This window comes from Lycium ferocissimum, unplaced genomic scaffold (assembly GCF_029784015.1).
Source record: "Lycium ferocissimum isolate CSIRO_LF1 unplaced genomic scaffold, AGI_CSIRO_Lferr_CH_V1 ctg12341, whole genome shotgun sequence".
NCBI classification, from domain to species: domain Eukaryota; kingdom Viridiplantae; phylum Streptophyta; class Magnoliopsida; order Solanales; family Solanaceae; genus Lycium; species Lycium ferocissimum.
The window spans coordinates 1311-23167 of NW_026714308.1; the positions used below are offsets into that span (position 1 = coordinate 1311).

The 21857-nt window shown below is 38.4% G+C and overlaps 1 protein-coding gene across 1 annotated transcript; it reads left to right on the forward strand.

The window, feature by feature from the left end:
- Nucleotides 1–406: 406 nt before the first annotated feature.
- Nucleotides 407–18482, forward strand: LOC132041929 (uncharacterized). Its single transcript, XM_059432605.1, has 5 exons — nucleotides 407–548; nucleotides 17593–17808; nucleotides 17900–17992; nucleotides 18088–18204; nucleotides 18306–18482. The coding sequence occupies exons 2-5, from the start codon at nucleotides 17656–17658 to the stop codon at nucleotides 18480–18482; spliced, it is 540 nt and encodes a 179-aa protein (XP_059288588.1). The 5' UTR covers nucleotides 407–548; nucleotides 17593–17655.
- Nucleotides 18483–21857: the final 3375 nt, after the last annotated feature.

The window sequence follows — 21857 nt, forward strand, 5'->3', positions numbered from 1 at the left end:
TTAATAGTTGTCACTAATTCTGTAATTTTCCATTCCCGCTAATATCAAAATTTTGCCTCCATATTTTTAGTGGCGACTCGTAAATAGTCGCCCCTGAATATCTTTTGTGGCGACCTGGTCGCTGGAAATAGTCTAATTTAATTTTAAAATAGAAACAAAGTGAAAAGTAGAAAGTAGCAGCTCAGTCGTCTTTCTTGTTTATTCCTCCATATCTGTACAACGTTTTTCTCCTTCTCAGTTGAAAATTCTTCAAATTTTCTCTACTCAATTCGCTCAAATCTCTTAAATCTGTATGCTAATACCACAAAATGTGACCATATTTTAGAGACCCAAAAGCCCTAAGTAAAAATTGTGACTCCATCAGGTACGTGCTCAAATTCCTTTTTGATGGTACATATTTTTGGCAAATTTCACCTCCATTTCTTTAACCCATTCGAAAATCTATAGGAATCGAGTTATCTAAATCGGAAGAAAGTTCAAAGTTAGAAGTTTGAAGCTGCAAGTGTTTGAAGTTGTTTGGAGTTTTGAAGTTGTTCAAAGTTTTGAAGGTACCATTCATGTTTATCCCTATTTTTATTTTTCATATTTTGTCGATTCTCGATCTTGACAGTCATTTTTGAGTTATCTCTTTCAATGGGTAAGCTGGAAGTTTCTTTTTGAAATTCTAGGCCTTTTGATGTTATTATTGTGATTGGATGTTCATATTAGATTGGGTATTTTGAATGTAGTGATTTATGCAGAGAAAAGAGCTTCTTTTAGATTAAATTTATCTGGGTTTTTAGCTTTGAAGATGTATTATATTGGTTTTCAAGTATTGAGTTATAAGAAATTTATTGAAGTATTTAATATGCAGAACACGTACTTTTTTTTCTTAAAAGAGAGATTGGTAAAGGTAGTTTTCTTTGCTGCTTTATTTATCAAGCCCAATATTCTCTACTCTTTGGATTTTTTGTGTGTGTATGTGTAAGTTAGTAAATATGAAGGCAAACACGAATCGCTGCATTTCCCCTTCATTTTTAAATGTTGATAAAGCAGTTAATGTCCTTATTTATATTTTCAAATATCCCGAAGTTGCATATGCAGCAAACTAGTTATTGATTAAATCGTATTGAGTTTCGAAAAGGCTGTATTCATGTGATACTGACTTGTCAAGAGACTCCCTGATGTTTAAACAATGTACTGATACTTTTACATGATCTGAAAGATCAAATAATCTCATTCTCACAGCTTATTAGATAATATGGACGTTATAACTCGATTTGTGGTGCATCAGATGAGTTTGCGGTTGACAGTTTATTAAATGTTGTATACGCTGAAGTAATGCCGTGATTTTGTTCAAAAACTAAGTATTGATTTCCGATTCTTCTTGTACATTAAACAAGCTCGAAACAACGGTTTTGGTTTTTAGAGATAGAATTTAGCATGTCCTAAAGAACACTTTTTAGTGAGATCTAAGCGAATCTGATTTGGTCATTTCCTTGGAGGTAATAAGATTTGGTATAAGCATTTTTCTTTTGCATTTAGTGAACAAATATAAAAGCCCTCCTAGTTGTAGAAGACCAACTGTGTTTGCATAATTTCACTTTGAATACTGGTAGATACTGTTGGCATGAGGCTTGAAAAGATAAAACATGTATCTCGTTTGAAAGTTTGTTTTTTCTCTAAGAAACTGCCTCTTTGTGTGTTTACTTGTGATGATATCCAAGTCCTGATCAAAGTAGTTCTGCATTGTCTTTCTTACTCAAAAACTTTTTCCATCACCCTGCCTGCTGTCATGTTGCTCTGAACTGCTGCAATTAGATGGTTGCACCTAGGATCTTGAAACTGTTATTAAACAGGTGCTGCACTCTGAGATTCTAACTGCTGTCATGTTTTTTGTTACAAGCAAGCTGGGCAAGTCCTGTATTGTTGACACTTTTTTTTTGATGAAATAATTGTTATCATTAGCATCAGGCATCAAGAAGATGCAAATTATAGGTAAAGTTAGAGCTACCTAGGAGCTTCAAAAGCAAAAATCACCTTGTTAGCTTTCTACAGTCAAAACAACTATCTTAAATACAGTGAGCTAACAAAGTCCAAAAAGTTTTCATGTGAATCTACAAAGGGGAGACATTTGCCCAACTAAATAAATACAAAAGACAGCTTTGCTTTCAAGGTTGGTGTTGGGGTTGATAATCCATCAAAGCATCTTCTATTCCTCTCCTTCCATATGCTCCAAAAATTGCAAACAGTATCATTCTCCAAATGTTCTTGATGGTGTTATCAACCCTCCAAACCGCTTCCAAAGACTCGATAGCATTCTTGATGGTTCGAGGCATAACCCAACCGATTCCAAAAAGTGAACAAAACATGTTCTAAAAAATATAATGTAAATCTACAATGCGAGAAAAAGATGGTTGTTGGTTTCTCGCCTTCCCGTGACACATGTAACATCTATTAGCCATATGAATTCCCCTTTTCATAAGGTTGTCCATGGTCAAGCATGCCTCATAAAGCTGATCCGGCCTAAAACAGATGACCTCGGGAAAAGTTTGGTTTTCCGCATTAGTTTCCAAGGCCGTAAATCGTAATTCCATTTTGTTCCATAATCATTTTATATCCTTTCCTCACAAAGGTATCCGCCATCACTTGCACCTCCCCATTTGAACTTGTCGTGATATGCTCATTTAGTAGGATGTCGTTCAATGTGGCTTGAAGCCCGACTAGATCTTCAACCTCCCTGGGCCTTGAAAGATTCGCCGGTGTAATGTTCCATATGTGCCCAATCTTGTTTTGAGTGATGGTAGAGTCAGATGACAAGCAATCTAAAAAATAGCAGGATAGTCATGTCTTAAGGTTGAGTTTCCCAGCCATTTGTCCTTCCAGAACCTGATTCGCTGACCATTGCCTGCCAAAAAGTGATGATTTTCTGAGAACTCTCCCCATAGCCTGCATATATGCTTCCAAACTCTATTGTTGACACTTGTTTGGGATAAGATTATCACTTGCATAGCTTTTGCCTTGCTAATACTGTTGTGAACTGCTGAACCTGGAGATTCTTGCTGCATTTTAATTACCATTTGAGCATAATAACTTGTGCATTTTTGAAAGGTTCAGCTAGTCTACTATGAACTGTGGCTCTTTGTTGTTTGCTATGAACTATTGCTACTTTGATAAAAACAAATGCTACACTTTGAGGGGGAATTAGCTGCCTGCTGGTTTTGTTCTGTAAAAAGAATAGATACTACATTCGATAGGCTTGCCATACCTGTGGTTTAAATGGCCACCATGTTTGGTACATGTTGTTGTCCTTTAAAGAAAACATTGGCTGCACTTGGAGTTATTCTAGTGGTTGCTGTATATTGTCTACTGCATGATTTATTGATCATATTCCTCGTAAATTATATTAATCACAATTATTCTTCTGATAATTGGAATGCACCTCTCATATAAAGTAGAGTATGTTTTAGTTATGAATATATTAATTTTTTAAATATGAAGTTTATATTGACTTATTCATGCTGACGCCTTTGCATAGGCCTCTTCTTAGACTTTTCCACTGTTTATCATTATGAAAAATCTAATTAATTAATTTATTCCTTTTTTTGTTGAAAAATAGGAAATGGATAAAAGTTGGTTGAATATTAGGAATAGAGTTGACCAAAGGTATAGAGATGGAGTAGAAAGCTTTCTTAATTGGGCATTCAGTCAACCCGGGGTGAGCACTATTATTCGATGTCCTTGTAAAGGGTGTATGAACACCGTGTTCAAGCTAAGGATTAATGTAAGAGGAGACTTGTTGAACAAGGGCTTCGGAATTCTTATAAAGTGTGGGACTTGCATGGAGAGGTGTTAGTTAGAGTTGATGATGAAGTCGAAGATGATAGCATTGAAGAGGATAATATTACTGAAATGATTCACGATGCTTGCGGATATATGAATGTGGAGTGATAATACTAATTCTTCTGAAGGCAATGAAGAGCCAAATATGCATGCAACAAAGTTCTACAAATTGTTAGAAAATGCTCAGTATTTAACTTTATCCCGGTTGCACAAAAGTCTCAAAGTTGTCTTTTGTTGTTAAATTACTTCACATGAAGTGTCTTAACCATTGGAGCAACAAATCAATGGATGAGTTATTGAGCTTCTTCAAAGAAGTTCTTCCTGAGGGGTCATTTGTACCCAAATCTTTTTATGAAGCGAAGAAAGTTCTTCGTGACCTAGGCTTGGGGTACACCAAAATAGATGCATGTCAGAATGATTGTATTTTATATTGGCACGATTATGTCAATGCCCAATCATGTCCGAAGTGTGGTAAGTCTAGATGGAAGTCAGAAGGACACAAAGGCAAGAAAGTAGCTCATAAAGTATTGCGACATTTTCCAATAAAACCAAGGCTTCACGATTATACATGGCAAAAGAGACGGCAAAGAAGATGAGGTGGCACAAGGAAGAAAATATTGATGATGGTGTCTTCATGCATCCATCCGACTCAATAGAATGGAAATCTTTCAACGAGCGTCATCCTACTTTTTTCAACCGAGTTAAGAAATGTTAGATTAGGTTTAGCAAGTGATGGGTTCCAACCTTATGAGAATATGAGTTCCAATCATAGTATTTGGCCTGTCGTACTAGTTACGTATAATTTGCCACCATGGGATTGCATGAAAAATCCATATTTTATGATGACACTTCTTATTCCAGTGCCCTAAGTGTCCGTGCAATGATATTGATGTATACTTACAACCAATGATCAAGAGTTGAAAGAACTATGGGACGGGGTGGAGACTTATGATGCACACTCAAAATCTAATTTTCTTATGCGCGTGGCTCTCTGTGGACGATTAATGACTTTACATCGTATATGGGAACCTTTCAGATGGTCAACCAAAGGCAAGCTTGCATGCCCTTGTTGCCATAAAGACACACAATCGGTTCCTTACGTAATAAGTTATGTTATATGGGTCATCGTCGCTTCCTTCCCATAAACCATCCATGGCGTAGAAACATGTGTGTGTTATTTGATGGGAAAGTGGAAATGGGGTCGCACCTAGCCCTTTAATGGTGATGAAGCACTTATGCAATTACAAGATTTGGGCAATGTGACTTATGGTAAAGTGCAAAAACGAAAGCGTAATGTTTCTAACAATGCTTACAATTGGAGGAAGAAGAGTATCTTTTTTCAATTGCCTTATTGGAAGAATCTTATGTTGCGACATAACCTTGATGTGATGCATATAGAAACGCGACTAGCGCCCGAACTGGGCACCCGTACGTGCTAACACACAGTATCGCATATGTTAACAAAAATCAATCAGGTAATAACTCAAATATTTTAGAAAAATCCGGGCAGAGTTTCCTCTGTTTTTCCTACTAACCAAAATTTACCTGCACTCGAAAATACCAAAGAAAGGCCACACACGGCCATCATATTATATAAACACATACATAGGCGAGCCGGCAAGGCCGCTGCCGCGGTAGATAACCGCCCGTACATATATCGCATACACATACCGTACGGACGGAACCATAACCCACACTTTATGTCTACAGGCCTCTATACACAGAACAGAACATACAAACATATGACGGGACAGGGCCCCGCCGTACCCTGATCAAATACTCATGAACGTGACAAAAGACTGTACCAAAATCTGGGCTCCGGGCAAGGGAGCTCTTCAAAATAGCTGAATAGGGACCCTAGGCTGGCGGCTCACCCGAACGTGTGTCTGCACCTGCGCGGCATGAACGCAGCCCCCCCGAAGAAAAGGGGGTCGCACGAAATATGTACCGAGTATGTAAAGCGTAAGTACAATAACCGAATTATACGAAATATAGAGGACGGTAAATTAGTACAATAATCGGATCTCATAAAACTTACCTTGAACATAAAACGTGTTTTCCCAAATCATAATAGATCGAGTATCATAATTAAAGAAGTCATCGTGAACGTATGCAAACATAACATGCCCCGCCCTATAATGAGGGACGCGGTAAGTAAAATCATCATGTACATGCATGTAACGTGCCCCGGCCCTCTAGGGAGGGACGCGGTGAAAGGAATCATCATATGCCATCCTGGCCACCTCCCCGTCATCACATCATCATCATACATACGTATATTCATATATATATATATATATATATAACATGCCCCGGCCCTCTAGTGAGGGGCGCGGTGAATAATGCAGTAGAATTGCACGAACACATGCCCTGGCCCGGGACGCAGTGAAAGATGTCATAATAGTCCGCACGAGCAGAGTAGTGAGATAACCATATGCATGTAAACAAGTAAGTAAACAAATTATTTTTCAAAACTCGACGGACAATTACAGTTGCCGTCCCTCGAAAGTGTAGAAATAAATACTGAATTAATCAAAATTGTGTACAAAAGCTACGAACTTCGGGAGTCATTCTTACGAGTTAACTATATCAAAATATGTTGTAGTATTCGATGGGACAATCAAAACAATCATCGTACTTGCATACTACTTAAAATAATTCAATTAAGTCAACATAACAAAAATCTCGGGAACTAGGGGCCCACCTCGGGTTAAATGAGGCGGCGTATACGACTTACGTATAATACGTCTCATGGCATTCCTTATGAGGGTTTTTAGGGTAATCGGATCCTATCCATGCACGTTCTAGGCGTTCAGACAATTCTTTTAACTAATCATGAGCATTTGATTCAATTCTATTGAATGAATAGTAGCCAATTTCAATGTCGGATTTCTAGAATTAGAGTGATCCCCGAGACATGTATTCAAGCCTATTACATCTAGGACATGCCAAAGAAAGGAGAGGTAAGCCTTACATACCTTTTGCGCCTTCGACGTTCTCCAAAACTCACTTCCCGTTTCGTCAAAAATCTGCAAATGGTCATCCTTACCAGTTACTATTCATGCAAGCTAACATTTCAATCTTTGGTTTCTATCTGGCTACCGAAATTTCGAAAGACTTCCCCTATAAATACGACACCCCGAGAATTTGACTCGGCTCAAATACCAACAACAACCAAACCAATAACATCAATCCACAACGAAAATCGCAAACTAACACAAATAGTCTTCTTTTTACATAAAGCGACAACCTCCAAACTAACATCACGTTTCCAAACCAATATCAAGATTTTCATGCTCATTACCCATCAAGATTGTTCCAACATCATTTAGAGACATTACATATGATTTTTCACATTGTTCACAAAATATACAAATTCTCCACCGAAACCATAACTCGTCCAAAACTTCCATTCTTCAACTAACATGTTCGTAGCACATTGTCATTTCTCATATTCATCAACAATAATCATAACTAGCACCCCAAACAATGTATTTCCATAATCATATATCAACTATGTTAAAACGCATATACTTTCCTACAATAACATATATGCAATTCTAATCCAAACTTAAAGCGTTAAGTCTCCAATTACATTGTAACGATCACAACGACACAACTAACATATTAAACAAAATAAGTTCAACATGATTCATTACCCTATACATGCCTCGGCCAACATGCACTTTTTCCATTCCAATTCATTTTCGTTCAACTTTCACTTCCAATACTAATTTCACAATAACCACAATCATAATACAACATAAAATTCAACATAATCACATTGCACATCAACCATAAATTCGGCCATCAACATGCTCTCACTTCCATCATGCAACCCTCCATATTTCTATGTTTTCAACTCATTTACATACACTACAACACATTCGAGCCTTCATAACGTAATTAGAAGGAAAGAATTCTTACCTTACTCTTCCAACTCCTTCACTTCCTCAAGTTGTCCAAACAAAGAAACCGAGGCTCAATCTTCCGAAACAACTACGTCACGTCGAAAAGGGACCTTGAGTTAATGGGAATTCAACAAGAAACCAATTTTTGGATCAAGATTGAAGGACTTGAAAATTATTTTTTTTTCCTTTTTCCCTTTGTTCACCGAGAGGCTGTTTGTTGTTGTTCTTGAAATTTTTTTGTTTTCTTGAATATTCTTGAAGCCTCCCTTGTTCTTATATTAATAAAATGGTCACATGGGTGATCACATGACCATTTTCCATGGGTTTGGGCCTCCCCATGGCCGGCCACCCTCTTGTTATTGGGCCTCAATTCTTATATTTTGTTCCAAGCCCAATTGATGACGGATCGCTTTCGGAAATTCACGGGACTAATTTACGAGATTCCAATTTCGCCCTTAACCTTCCTTAATATTTCCGCGACAATATTTCCTTCGACATCTCATGCTCACTAAGTAAAATCCAATTAAAGCCTTGTTTCTTAACATTCCGAACTATTTCCAATTTTTCCAAATACGTACGAATTGCGAGGTATAACATTCTTCCCCCCTTTAGAACATTCGTCCTCGAATGTTCAACTAGTCTTATGGGAGCTTAAGAGGTCTCTGGGGGGGGGGGGGTTCCACTGCTTGTCACATCATGCAGTCTCATTTCCTGACTACGTTACCTCTTTGACTATTCGAATCACCTTCTCCCTGTCGTTGCCTCGCCACTGTGCCTCACCCAGGCCACGTCTTTGCTACGCAACATTCTTAGTTCACGCACAACGTAATAAGGTCCAAAAATATATCCTAAGTTGGACTTGTTCACCTCGTTGAGTCTTATTATACCCTTTTATATGACATAAAGATTTACTCTCTTTTGATAGCCGGCCAATTCTGATCAGTTCATTCAAATCATCTCCTACCCAACTTGAAATACCCTAAACACACTACCCCGGGTCATCCTTTTGTTCTTAACTTAAACCCTTCTATTGCCCTTCACTTAGCCGCCAAACCATGCGAACTTCTAGATTTTCCTAACTTGCTCCGGCGAGGGATCTTAACCGTAGTCCGAACACTTGTATCGAACATGCTACAGTTTCGACCATCTTCACCTTGCACTTGCGTCCCTCATACTCGCTTCCCCCCTTTAGAAGCGTGCTTACACTACTACCCGATTATACTCCACCCTATGTCTACATTCCCAATTTCAATCCGGCGGTACTTGATCTCGACGTGCTGATCCTCTGATCTCCCACCTACTCGCTCTCTTTTGGCTGGAATTGCAAAGTTTTCAAGAACTTCCCAGGGGGGTCACCCATCCTGAAATTTCCCTCACCTGAGCACGCTTAACTTTGAATCTTCATCGAAATACGATACTTTAATACTGGTATAGTCACGTTCTTATTTACCGCATGACCACCGTCACATAATTTAGAGTAAAATAAAGTCCTGGTAAATTTCTGGACGCCCTCGTGACGCAATTACCGTTTTACCCTTCTCGTTCCTCCATATTCACTTTTCGCCTACAAATGTAACTACTTTTCAGCTTCGACTTTCAGATTCACTATACTGATGAACGCACCTTAATCACCATAACTCACAAGTATCTGATTATCGACCCTTGAATTTATGCTTGCCGCTCTTAAGTAACCATTATACAACATATACACGTACATAGATTAAATTCCAATAAATACTCATATACCTGTGGAAGAGCTGCCTCCAGCCTGGTCCAATAGGCTATAAAGCGAAGGGTATTCCTCCTCACCATCCCCTCGTCTGAGTCCGAGGAATATAGATGATCCGACGACTCCTGGTTCACCGATGACCAGGACAGAGGGCTAGAGTACGGCGTAACACTCACTGAGGAAGCTGGCGGAACATAGTGCTCCACCATAGGATCGGCTGGCTCAATGTCGGGGAGCTCCTCTCCCGGTGCCCCCGCCCCATACTCGGACGGGTCTGTGTCGTAGCTGCTCTCTGGAAGATCCTCCTCACTGGGGGTCGCAGACTCTGGAGGAATCGTCGCCGGATCCTCCGAAGGATCAGTCTCAATCGAATAGCTAGGGCTCCTTCTGCTAGGCCCTACCTCCTCCCTGGGGGTCAAACACTCTGGGGGAATCGTAGCAGGATCCTCTGAGGGGTCCGTCTCAATAGTGTAACTGGGGCTCCTCCTGTTGGGCCCCGGAGCTTGAGGTCCTGAACATACCTTAGGGGCCTTGTTAGCACCCCCGTCATCAGAAGCCGATCTCTTCATCTTCTATCCGTCTGTACCTACCTGCAGAAGAAAGCATCAGAAGTAATCTTCCCTAGACTTTGGCTCTAGCGCACGATCTAAGACAGAAAAGAAGGGTAATTTCCTAAATGTCCTGTAGCCTCCTGCTTATAGATGTGGTGCACAACACACCGATAAACAAGACTCTACTAGACACGGCCTGCAGACATTCCGAGGACTGACCGCTCTGATACCACTTTTGTCACGACCCAACCCCGTGGGCCGCGACTAGCGCCCGAACTGGGCACCCGTACGTGCTAACACACAGTATCGCATATGTTAACAAAAATCAATAAGGTAATAACTCAAATATTTTAGAAAAATCCGGGCAGAGTTTCCTCTGTTTTTCCTACTAACCAAAATTTACCTGCACTCAGAAAATACCAGCAAAGGCCACACACGGCCATCATATTATATAAACACATACATAGGCGAGCCGGCAAGGCTGCCGCGGTAGATAACCGCCCAGACATATATCGCATACACATACTGTACAGACGGAACCATAACCCACACTTTATGTCTACAGGCCTCTATACACAGAACAGAACATACAAACATATGACGGGACAGGGCCCCGCCGTACCCTGATCAAATACTCATGAACGTGACAAAAGACTGTACCAAAATCGGCTCCGGCAAGGGAGCTCTTCAAAATAGCTGAATAGGGACCCTAGGCTGGCGGCTCACCCGAACGTGTGTCTGCACCTGCGCGGCATGAACGCAGCCCCCGAAGAAAGGGGGTCAGTACGAAATATGTACTGAGTATGTAAAGCAGTAAGTACAATAACTGAATTATACAGAAATATAGAGGACGGTAAATTAGTACAATAATCGGATCTCATAAAACTTACCTTGAACATAAAACGTGTTTTCCCAAATCATAATAGACTGAGTATCATAATTAAAGAAGTCATCGTGAACAGATGCAAACATAACATGCCCCGGCCCTATAATGAGGGACGCGGTAAGTAAAATCATCATGTACATGCATGTAACGTGCCCCGGCCCTCTAGGGAGGGACGCGGTGAAAGGAATCATCATATGCCATCCTGGCCACCTCCCCGTCATCACATCATCATCATACATACGTATATTCATATATATATATATATATATACATGCCCCGGCCCTCTAGTGAGGGGCGCGGTGAATAATGCGAGAATTGCACGAACACATGCCCCGGCCCGGGACGCGGTGAAAGATGTCATAATAGTCCGCACGAGCGAGTAGTGAGATAACCATATGCATGTAAACAAGTAAGTAAACAAATTATTTTTCAAAACTCGACGGACAATTACAGTTGCCGTCCCTCGAAAGTGTAGAAATAAATACTGAATTAATCAAAATTGTGTACAAAAGCTACGAACTTCGGGAGTCATTCTTACGAGTTAACTATATCAAAATATGTTGTAGTATTCGATGGGACAATCAAAACAATCATCGTACTTGCATACTACTTAAAATAATTCAATTAAGTCAACATAACAAAAATCTCGGGAACTAGGGGCCCACCTCGGGTTAAATGAGGCGGCGTATACGACTTACGTATAATACGTCTCATGGCATTCCTTATGAGGGTTTTTAGGGTAATCGGATCCTATCCATGCACGTTCTAGGCGTTCGTACAATTCTTTTAACTAATCATGAGCATTTGATTCAATTCTATTGAATGAATAGTAGCCAATTTCAATGTCGGATTTCTAGAATTAGAGTGATCCCCGAGACATGTATTCAAGCCTATTACATCTAGGACATGCCAAAGAAAGGAGAGGTAAGCCTTACATACCTTTTGCGCCTTCGACGTTCTCCAAAACTCACTTCCCGTTTCGTCAAAAATCCGCAAATGGTCATCCTTACCGATTACTATTCATGCAAGCTAACATTTCAATCTTTGGTTTCTATCCTGCTACCGAAATTTCGGCAAAGACTTCCCCTATAAATACGACACCCCGAGAATTTGACTCGGCTCAAATACCAACAACAACCAAACCAATAACATCAATCCACAACGAAAATCGCAAACTAACACAAATAGTCTTCTTTTTACATAAAGCGACAACCTCCAAACTAACATCACGTTTCCAAACCAATATCAAGATTTTCATGCTCATTACCCATCAAGATTGTTCCAACATCATTTAGAGACATTACATATGATTTTTCACATTGTTCACAAAATATACAAATTCTCCACCGAAACCATAACTCGTCCAAAACTTCCATTCTTCAACTAACATGTTCGTAGCACATTGTCATTTCTCATATTCATCAACAATAATCATAACTAGCACCCCAAACAATGTATTTCCATAATCATATATCAACTATGTTAAAACGCATATACTTTCCTACAATAACATATATGCAATTCTAATCCAAACTTAAAGCGTTAAGTCTCCAATTACATTGTAACGATCACAACGACACAACTAACATATTAAACAAAATAAGTTCAACATGATTCATTACCCTATACATGCCTCGGCCAACATGCACTTTTTCCATTCCAATTCATTTTCGTTCAACTTTCACTTCCAATACTAATTTCACAATAACCACAATCATAATACAACATAAAATTCAACATAATCACATTGCACATCAACCATAAATTCGGCCATCAACATGCTCTCACTTCCATCATGCAACCCTCCATATTTCTATGTTTTCAACTCATTTACATACACTACAACACATTCGAGCCTTCATAACGTAATTAGAAGGAAAGAATTCTTACCTTACTCTTCCAACTCCTTCACTTCCTCAAGTTGTCCAAACAAAGAAACCGAGGCTCAATCTTCCGAAACAACTACGTCACGTCGAAAAGGGACCTTGAGTTAATGGGAATTCAACAAGAAACCAATTTTTGGATCAAGATTGAAGGACTTGAAAATTATTTTTTTTTCCTTTTTCCTTTGTTCGGCCGAGAGGTTGTTTGTTGTTGTTCTTGAAATTTTTTTGTTTTCTTGAATATTCTTGAAGCCTCCCTTGTTCTTATATTAATAAAATGGTCACATGGGTGATCACATGACCATTTTCCATGGGTTTGGGCCTCCCCATGGCCGGCCACCCTCTTGTTATTGGGCCTCAATTCTTATATTTTGTTCCAAGCCCAATTGATGACGGATCGCTTTCGGAAATTCACGGGACTAATTTACGAGATTCCAATTTCGCCCTTAACCTTCCTTAATATTTCCGCGACAATATTTCCTTCGACATCTCATGCTCACTAAGTAAAATCCAATTAAAGCCTTGTTTCTTAACATTCCGAACTATTTCCAATTTTTTCCAAATACGTACGAATTGCGAGGTATAACATATACTCTAAGTGCTTGACAATTGAAGATCTTGATATCCTAGAGGCTGAAATTCCTATCATATTGTGCAAACTTCAAATGGTTTTTCTTCCGGCGTTCTTTGATGTCATAATTCATTTGACAATTCACTTGGCAAGAGAGGCAAAGCTTGGTGGACCAGTTCAATATCGGGATATGTACCCTATTGAGAGGTAACGTGTCTTTCTATAATATAAATGCCACATATTTAGAATATCATATTCTACAATTATATTAATCAGAAATCTATATATAGGTATTTGCGAACACTTAAATCATATGTACGCAACCTAGGTCGTCCGTAAGGTTCAATTGCGAAGGTTATTTGGCAGAGGAAAGCCTCACGTTTTGCTCACGATATTTAAAGAATATCTCAACCAAGTTCAATAAACCAACTAGAAATGACGATGGATCTAGGTCAAAGGGTGAGATGTCCATCTTTAAAAACAGTGGGCAACCAAAAGGTCTTTGCTAGGTATAGCATGAAGCTACCTCATGATGAGTTCAACCAAGCATGCATGTATGTGCTTCAAAATTGTGAAGAGGTGTCGCAATTCTTGGAGTAAGTCTCTTATTTATTCCAAGATAATTTCACATTGAGACAATTCAATTAATCTTCATTAACACAAAATGTAGGGAATACACGAGAGAGATTGAAAGTCAAGGATCAATGAGAGCTCATAGGATGCATAACAATGAGTTTCTTGATTGGTTTCGTGCACGTGTAGGTGTTTACTTAAATGACACTTTACTATTAGTGTAATTATCCCAAGGTGTTATATTGGTCATAATAGTGTTGTTTGTTTCTGTAGATATTTGTGTTATCGCACAAGGATGCGCAAATGATGATCTCATAAGCTTAGTCGCGTCCCGACCCATTGGTTCATCGATATTCAACATTTATAGTGAATGGATTTAGATTTCAAACAAAAGAGCTTGTGAGAAAAACACAAAACAGTGGAGTTCTTGTTAGAGGAGATGATTCAGACCCTAATAAGGAGTATTATGGTGTATTAGAGGACATTTATGAGTTATCTTACGTGGGGAACAGGAAAGTTTACCTATTCAAGTGTCATTGGTGGGATGTGGCTCGCCTAGGAAGAGGATATAAAATTGACAAATATGGTTTTACAAGTGTGAATACTCATTGTGCCTTGAATACAAATGAGCCATTTGTGTTGGCGTCTCAGTCCGAGCAAGTCTTTTACTTGAATGACATGGTCAATAAAGATTGGCTTGTTGTTGTAAAGACAAATCCTCGCGACCTTTTCAATATTCCGAAGTTGAAGATGAAGTATTACTTAACGAAGAAGTTTATCAACAAGAGGAAGTTGAATGTAATATTTTGCGTACCAATGACCAACAAACTGAGATTGAGGTGTCTTTACATAGGGATGATATTGAACTACAAACTGTTTTGCGTACCAATGACCAAGGAAATGAGGAAGATGATTTCATTAATGACAATGATATAGATGTATCCGAGAATGAAGAAGACGAAGAAGAGTTACTTGATGATAATGATGGAGAGGACAATGATACATCCTCTTGAAGATAAAGAAGCAAAAACTGATGATATAGATGACTACATCTTGTTTTGAGAAGTTCTCTGTATTTTTGTTCTTATTAGGCTGACATGAAACTAAAAACCAAGATGTTTGTAGCTTTACTTTTATAGAAGTTCTCTGTATTTTTGTTCTTATTAGTTCTCTTTATAGATAGAATCAGTGTTTAAGTAAAACTAGTGGTTTACTGTTAACATTTTCATCAATGAAGGTACAGTTGTGAGCAAAATGTCTCACATTTTTATAAATGATTGATTTAATATTTTGCTTAATGAATTGATATTTTCTCCAACATATAAATATATATTTTATCATCTTTAATTTCTGATTATGATACTTATCCTTTTTTAATCTGATGTTGCAGAAATGAGAGGAACCGGACGAGGTAAAAGCGGGGAGAGGCGGGACAAAGTCGTGGACGTGGCAATTTTCGAGGACGTGGAAATTCTGGAACGACGTCTCAACCACAAATACAATCAATAGGGATTAACGAGGTACCTTTGGAGATAGGACAATCAAGTAACCCAAGTCAAGGAACTCTACAGTCCGGACAAATATCATGTAACCCTCTCCAAAGAACATCTCCAGAGACACAATCATCAAGGAATCTAGAAGAAAATGCATGCCCCTCTCTCCGGAGGCCGAAAATGGTGCAGGTTAGTTCTCTGTTATAGTCCCTCGTAAAAGGAGAATGACCTATTGTAAATCCTCCTTTAGGGTAGAGGCGGCTTGGAGAATGACCTTTGATTAATGGCAAGTGCATCTACGGGCTTTAACCGTTAGAGCCATAGAACTGTATAAAGAACTGGGGGTTTAAGACACATACATACATACGTGGTTTCTCTCAGGGTTTTATATTTTCCCATGAACAAAGACATTCATCATCACATAACAATTATTATGGGGTAGACTTATTTTCCTGATCCTTTTCAAATGCTTATTTCTTCTCATTATTATCCGTTAAATTTTCTGATCTTGAATTGTTTTGTTGCTCTATGGGATTCTTTTTTCATGGTGATTCTTGGATATGAATGTAGACGTAAATTTGGTCGCTCTAAGGTGGGGTTGTTCATTTTTGTTTGATTTGTTTCTTAAATTGATAATGTTACAATCTTTGCCTAAGAACTTGGTTTGCTTGGAGAGAAAAATCTCGCTAAGATTAAAGAAACCGTTTATTTTGAGAATGACTTGGTAAATTTTCATGGTTTGTGTTTTTTATAAGGTTTCTCTGAGACCAGCAGAGCATTCTTTGGATTCTTAACTGTCAACCTTTTACCTTTCGTCTGAATTCGGAACATCTTGTCGTGAACCTTTATTTTTCTGTCCTCATTTCTTGGATCCAAAAGCACATAACTGAAAAGCATTACAAGCCATCAAGAGCATGTGTTATTTGGTTTTCTTACCCAAAGGGAATGCAGAAACGAGCTAGAACCAAATTAAGTATTCAAAATGTACATATTTCACAGAAAATCTGACAGCCACATTAGCATCAGGCCAAGACTGAATCCATTCTTTAGCCCAACAAATAAATGAGCACAAGAAAACCAACAAGTAAGAACATAAACTTGAGATTGCTATCTGCTTGTACTTGGGCTGTGTCTTGAGCATTACGAACATGTGGCCCGTGATATGCAGGAGTATATCCAAATGGGTAATTTGATGTGGTAGGATACGCTGTCGGACCAGGAAATCCATGAAACTGGAAGCTGAGTAACTGAATCTTGCAGTTGCTGTGGGAAAAAATCCTCCCAATCCTCCCATATGACCAAGTCCTCCATGATTATGAAAATTATTTGGTTCAGGTTGAGGAGCAGTTTCAGGTCGTTGTCCTGCAGGTCTATTAGGAATTTCAAGGCCGGGGATTGGTTTTGATCTGGGATTAGTAGAAGTCCTTCCTCTTCGAGTGTCTCGTTAAAATCGGTTATTAACTAAATATGTGCTAAGTCTAACTTCGAGTGTCAAGGTTCTTCCTTCGTATGCCATCTCTTTACTATCTTTCTCTTTTCTTCTAATGCCATATTGAAGGCAACCACCAACCATTTCATGACACTAATGCTAATAGTAACTTTTCTCATTAAATGTCTGCTACGCTTGAACCAGTCGAACCATACTTCAGAACCTGAATGTCTCCCTGTAATGTCATATGATTTAAAATCTGCATTGTAGAAAATCTTATATTCCCCCATATCTATTGAAATTCCGGCCAGAGCTGCCGGATAAATTCACTCTCTTTGTTAGTTAAGACTCTTTGTAGCTGATATATATAAATCACTAGTGATGATATATTTTTTTTTACTTTGCAGTTTCTCGCATCAATAAAAAGAGAGGAAGGGGAAAATATAAATCTAAAACAGTAGATATAAAAACTAAGTATGGAGGAAAAATCACAATAATGATTCCAGATGACATTGATAGAGCTGTGGGTTCCGGGGCTAGAGATATTGTTAATTACTCTGGTTTGATCATGAGGACCTATATCTCGTTCCGAGAGGGAAAATGGCAAAAGATTGTTTTGAAATACGGAGAAGCAATGTGGTTACGGAGTCAAGGTAACAAATTACTGTCAATATTATATTTCCTTTAGATTCATGATTTATTCATATGATTATTATATCAAATATAATGTTACAATATGTTCAGAACAAATTTGAAGTTTGTGGCGGGCTGCGAGAGCATAAGTTGCAAGGCTTTGTGATAAGTAGTATGCAAAGGCTTTTTAGAGCATGGAAAGCTCGATTGCACACTGATTACCTCCGTTATTCTACTGATGAAGAAAGATTGTCTCATCGACCTGAGGATGTTCAGTTGGAGGACTGGAAATACCTAGTAAAGTATTTTGGAAGTGAGGAATTCAAGGTAACTTAATAACCAGTATTTTGGAAGTTAGGAAATACAAAGTGTGTTTACTCTTTGAATAAAGTTATCCTGAACTCTTGACTTATTGCAGGTTGTCAGTGAGAGAAACAAAAGAAATAGGGCAAAGCAAATAACTAAGCATGCTTGTGGTACAAGGTCTTTTGCAGAAGTAGAAGAATCTACGGTGAAAATACTATTGTTCCCCTATTATAACATATAATGCTTTGTTATTTATATATTTATCTGCTTATAAATTTTCCCTATAAAACTATATTGTAGAGAGATCCGGTTTCTGGAGAAAAGGACACACTAGATAAAGTGTGGGAGATCCAACATACACATAAGAATGTTAATGGAGAACGGGTGTGGTTGGATTCAAAATCCCAACAAATTCATGTAACTCCCTAAAATCACTGCCTTATTATCTTTCCATCATATTACTTGCTACTTTCATATGTTTATTATGTCTTGGTGTAAATGATTATGCATAAATGTAGGACCAGCTCCATCAACTTGTTGTTGAACAACAATATGAAGAGGTCGAGAATCCCATGACTAGAGAAGAGATGTATTCATCCATTCTTGGTGAGAGACCGGGCTATGTGCGTGGTTTTGGATATGGAAAGAAGCCTCCTAGAAAGACTCAAATGCGACGAGGAAAACATAGAAGCTAGCGTGTCTTCTCGCGATGGAAATTATGCGTCAAGAGATGCAAGCTGATATGGACCGGAAGTTCCAAGAAGAACTGAACCGAAAGTTGCAAGAAGAAAATGAACAGATGGCTATCGACTTAAAAAGAGAGATGGAAGAAGATTTGCAAAAAAAATTGGAAGAGGAGCGTGCACACATGAGAGGAGAATTTGACAAGATGATCCAAGACCAAATGGCTGCTTTCATGACTAGAATTCTACAGGTACTTGCTCTTGCTCCTTCTTAACAAGTTTTCTCCTTTCCTTGACAATTCTTCTTTCTTACTTTTGAAAACTATTTTGTGTCTTGCTCCATATAAGTTGTTGGCTAGTTCCTCTAAATCTGATTTTCTAGCAGAATTTTGTATTTTGCTGCTACTAAAGTTCTGTTACAATTTCAAGTTGTTGATTTTAGAAGTAACGTTCCTTCTTCTTGTCCTTTCCGATCGTTTAATGCGTTGGTTTAGTAAAAGAGGGAGCAGTTTTTCCTGTGTTTCGTTAATTTTTTTTTTTTTTTACACCAGCAGCAACAAATGCTGCCTTTATGCACACCTTGTGGCAAACACCTTGTGTACCAACAGCAACAACCAAGGCTACAAAGTGCCAGCACCAGGCTGCTCCTCTGATGCTTGTCTGATAGAGGCCAGCATTAGTAGAACCTGCTGCTGCTGCCCTATTCTAACTCCCCTACCTGTTACAAAAATCCTTGCAACACAACCAGTCCTCTATCAGTCCAACCTCCAGGCCTGCACACCCTTTGACACAACCAGCCTCTATCATAGGTGGTTTTGTTTTTTGTTTTTTTGCATAAACACCAGCTGTTTTTTTTTTTTTTTTGCATAAACACCAGCTGTTACTGCATAAACAAATTGTGATAGGTTTGCAGTCTTCGGTAATGTAGTTTGTAGTTTTGCCATATTCTAATTTGTCTCTAATGCTCTTGGAATGGGTTGGATTTAACTGGAAACAGCTAATAACTGAATTTATGAAGAAAGAAGATATTAGCTATGTTCTGAGCCATCTTTGTGGCATTTTGAGCCAATTTGTGGCTTCATGCTTGGCTGCACCAGGAGAAAAGGTGTTCTTTGCTATACATAACTGCTGATGCTACTGCATCTTGAGGCATGACTGATTCTGGCATTTGTAACCCCATCCCAAGGCTATACATAGATGTTGTTTGTGGTTGCTGTTTCCTAGGATAATCTGGTTCATTTTGAATGTGTTGCTGATCATCAGTTTGCTGCCTTCTTTAAAGAGCATTCCTATGCCATGATGGAAGCTGACTCTCACACTTTGTGTGATTGAGTTGCAGCTTTGGTTCAAAGAACACACAGATGCCATGCAGATTCTCACGCGTGTGTGTGATTGAGCTGCAGCTAGGCTCTGTTGGCTTAAGTCATTGCATAAAAATGAACAGGTTACTATACCTGATCAAGGTTTCTGTGTTTAAACAAATACTACACTAGACAAGGTTGTTGTTTTGATAGCTGCTGAGCCTTTCTGATCGTTCTGCTGGTGTGTTATGTTATGAAACTTGAGTAAGTTTGGTGTTGTTCTTGACCGAAATGATTCGCATTTTGTTAAAAAATGAATGCCGATCTTTGCCGAGATAATTTACATTGAAATGCTGGTTCTTTTTATACGGTTTCAGGCCGCGCGGCTACACACCGCCGAAACGTATGGTCTTCGAAAGCTTTCGAATTGAAAACACCGAATTGAAAAAAAAAATTCGAACCGAAGTAGCCAAACCGATGTATGAGAAAACCGAACCGAAGAACCGAACACCCACCCCTAGATTTAAGTGTGGAATTTCTCTAGCGATTGTTACTAGTTGAGGTTATTTTCTAGCAATTACCCTTGCCATATTTTTTAGAAATTACCTTAAATTTAAGTGATGAAATTGATGGAAAGAAGAAGCATATATACCAACTTGATCCCATAGCAATTTTGGGAACTGATAGACCCGTCCTATATGTACACCGCTAGTAGGAACTGATGTATATGTGCAGGTTTAGATTTTGTAACTCAATCATGATATTTGATACTAAATTTTAAATTTTGATGAGTATTGCATGGATATTAAAGATATGATAAAAAATATATTGCCATGATGGTATCTATTAGGATTATGTTACTCTATAGTTAGGCCTAAATACTTTTTCAATTTGGCTCATATTATCTTATACATATTTCTTGGATTTGCTTTCCTTGGAACTGAGTTACAACATGGTACAGTTTTGGTAAAGTAGATGAAGTATGAACCTTTATCTTTATAAAGTGTTGGAACTATTATGTCATTGAATTTTAGATTCTTATGTGCTCTAGTTTATTATTAGTGTTGGATTATGAGAACTTTCAAAGTGATCCCGTGTTTTTTTTAATAGCAGGGACAAGGTTCTTAAGCAATGGGGCTGCCAAAAGAGGAGCTTCAAGGCGTCCAATGAAAGTTTTTGATCATATGTAATATGCATACAATGGAAGTTTTTGCTTTTGGATCATATGTAATATGCATACAATGGAAGTTTTTGCTTTTGAATCATATGTATATGCACACAATGAACCGAAGTACTATATATATGTACGTAATATATATGCAGTTGACTTTTAAGTAATGAAAGTATTTATAATATTCGGCTTCGGAATGCTTTTGTTGTTTGTTATTTGTTATTGAAAACATTTAGTAGCAGTATATTAATTTTAGACAATTCAATTGTCTATAGTAAATCTTCAGGATTTAATTGTTTTTGGCTATTTTTATTCTTGCTAAAAGTTGTTTTTCAAAGCAAGATAAATGTTGTCACAAATGTTAGTAGTTTTTGTGTCGTCGTCCTCGCTCCTAAAAGTAACTTTTTAGTAGCAAGATTAAATCTGCCACTGATAGTACATTCAGTTTGTGACGACAAGAGTCGCTACTAGTAGTAATATTTAGTAGCGAGGACAAACTTGCCATTGATAGTCTATTGAGTTTTGTGGCGACCAAAGTCGCTACAAAATATCACTTTTTAGTAGCGAGATAAAAGTTGCTGCCGATAGTTCGTTTGTATTGTGGCGACTATGTCGCCACTAAAGCTTTTATTCAGTGGCGACCAAGCCAATATCTGTGTTGTAGAATTTTTTTTGTGACATGCTTGCTTACCTTTTGTGGCAATATATGTCGCTACAAATAGATGCTTATTGTGGCGACTACCTAATGTCGTCACAAAAACCCTTTAGTTATGGAACTACTACCCACGGAGGAAAGTCGCTGCTATAGGTTTTTCGTGGCGACTTCTGGGGCTTTTGTGGCGACTTTCGTCGCCATACTTTCGTCGCAAACACATCAACAAGATAAACACATAGGCACATAATACTCGAATCCAA

Bases quoted from the DNA above. Each gene is read 5' to 3' on its own strand.
- LOC132041929 (XM_059432605.1), top strand. From the start codon at position 17,656: ATGCAAAGGCTTTTTAGAGCATGGAAAGCTCGATTGCACACTGATTAC. The intron at 17,993-18,087 runs GTGAAAATACTA...ACTATATTGTAG, and splicing joins CAGAAGTAGAAGAATCTACG to AGAGATCCGGTTTCTGGAGA. The intron at 18,205-18,305 runs GTAACTCCCTAA...GCATAAATGTAG, and splicing joins CAAAATCCCAACAAATTCAT to GACCAGCTCCATCAACTTGT.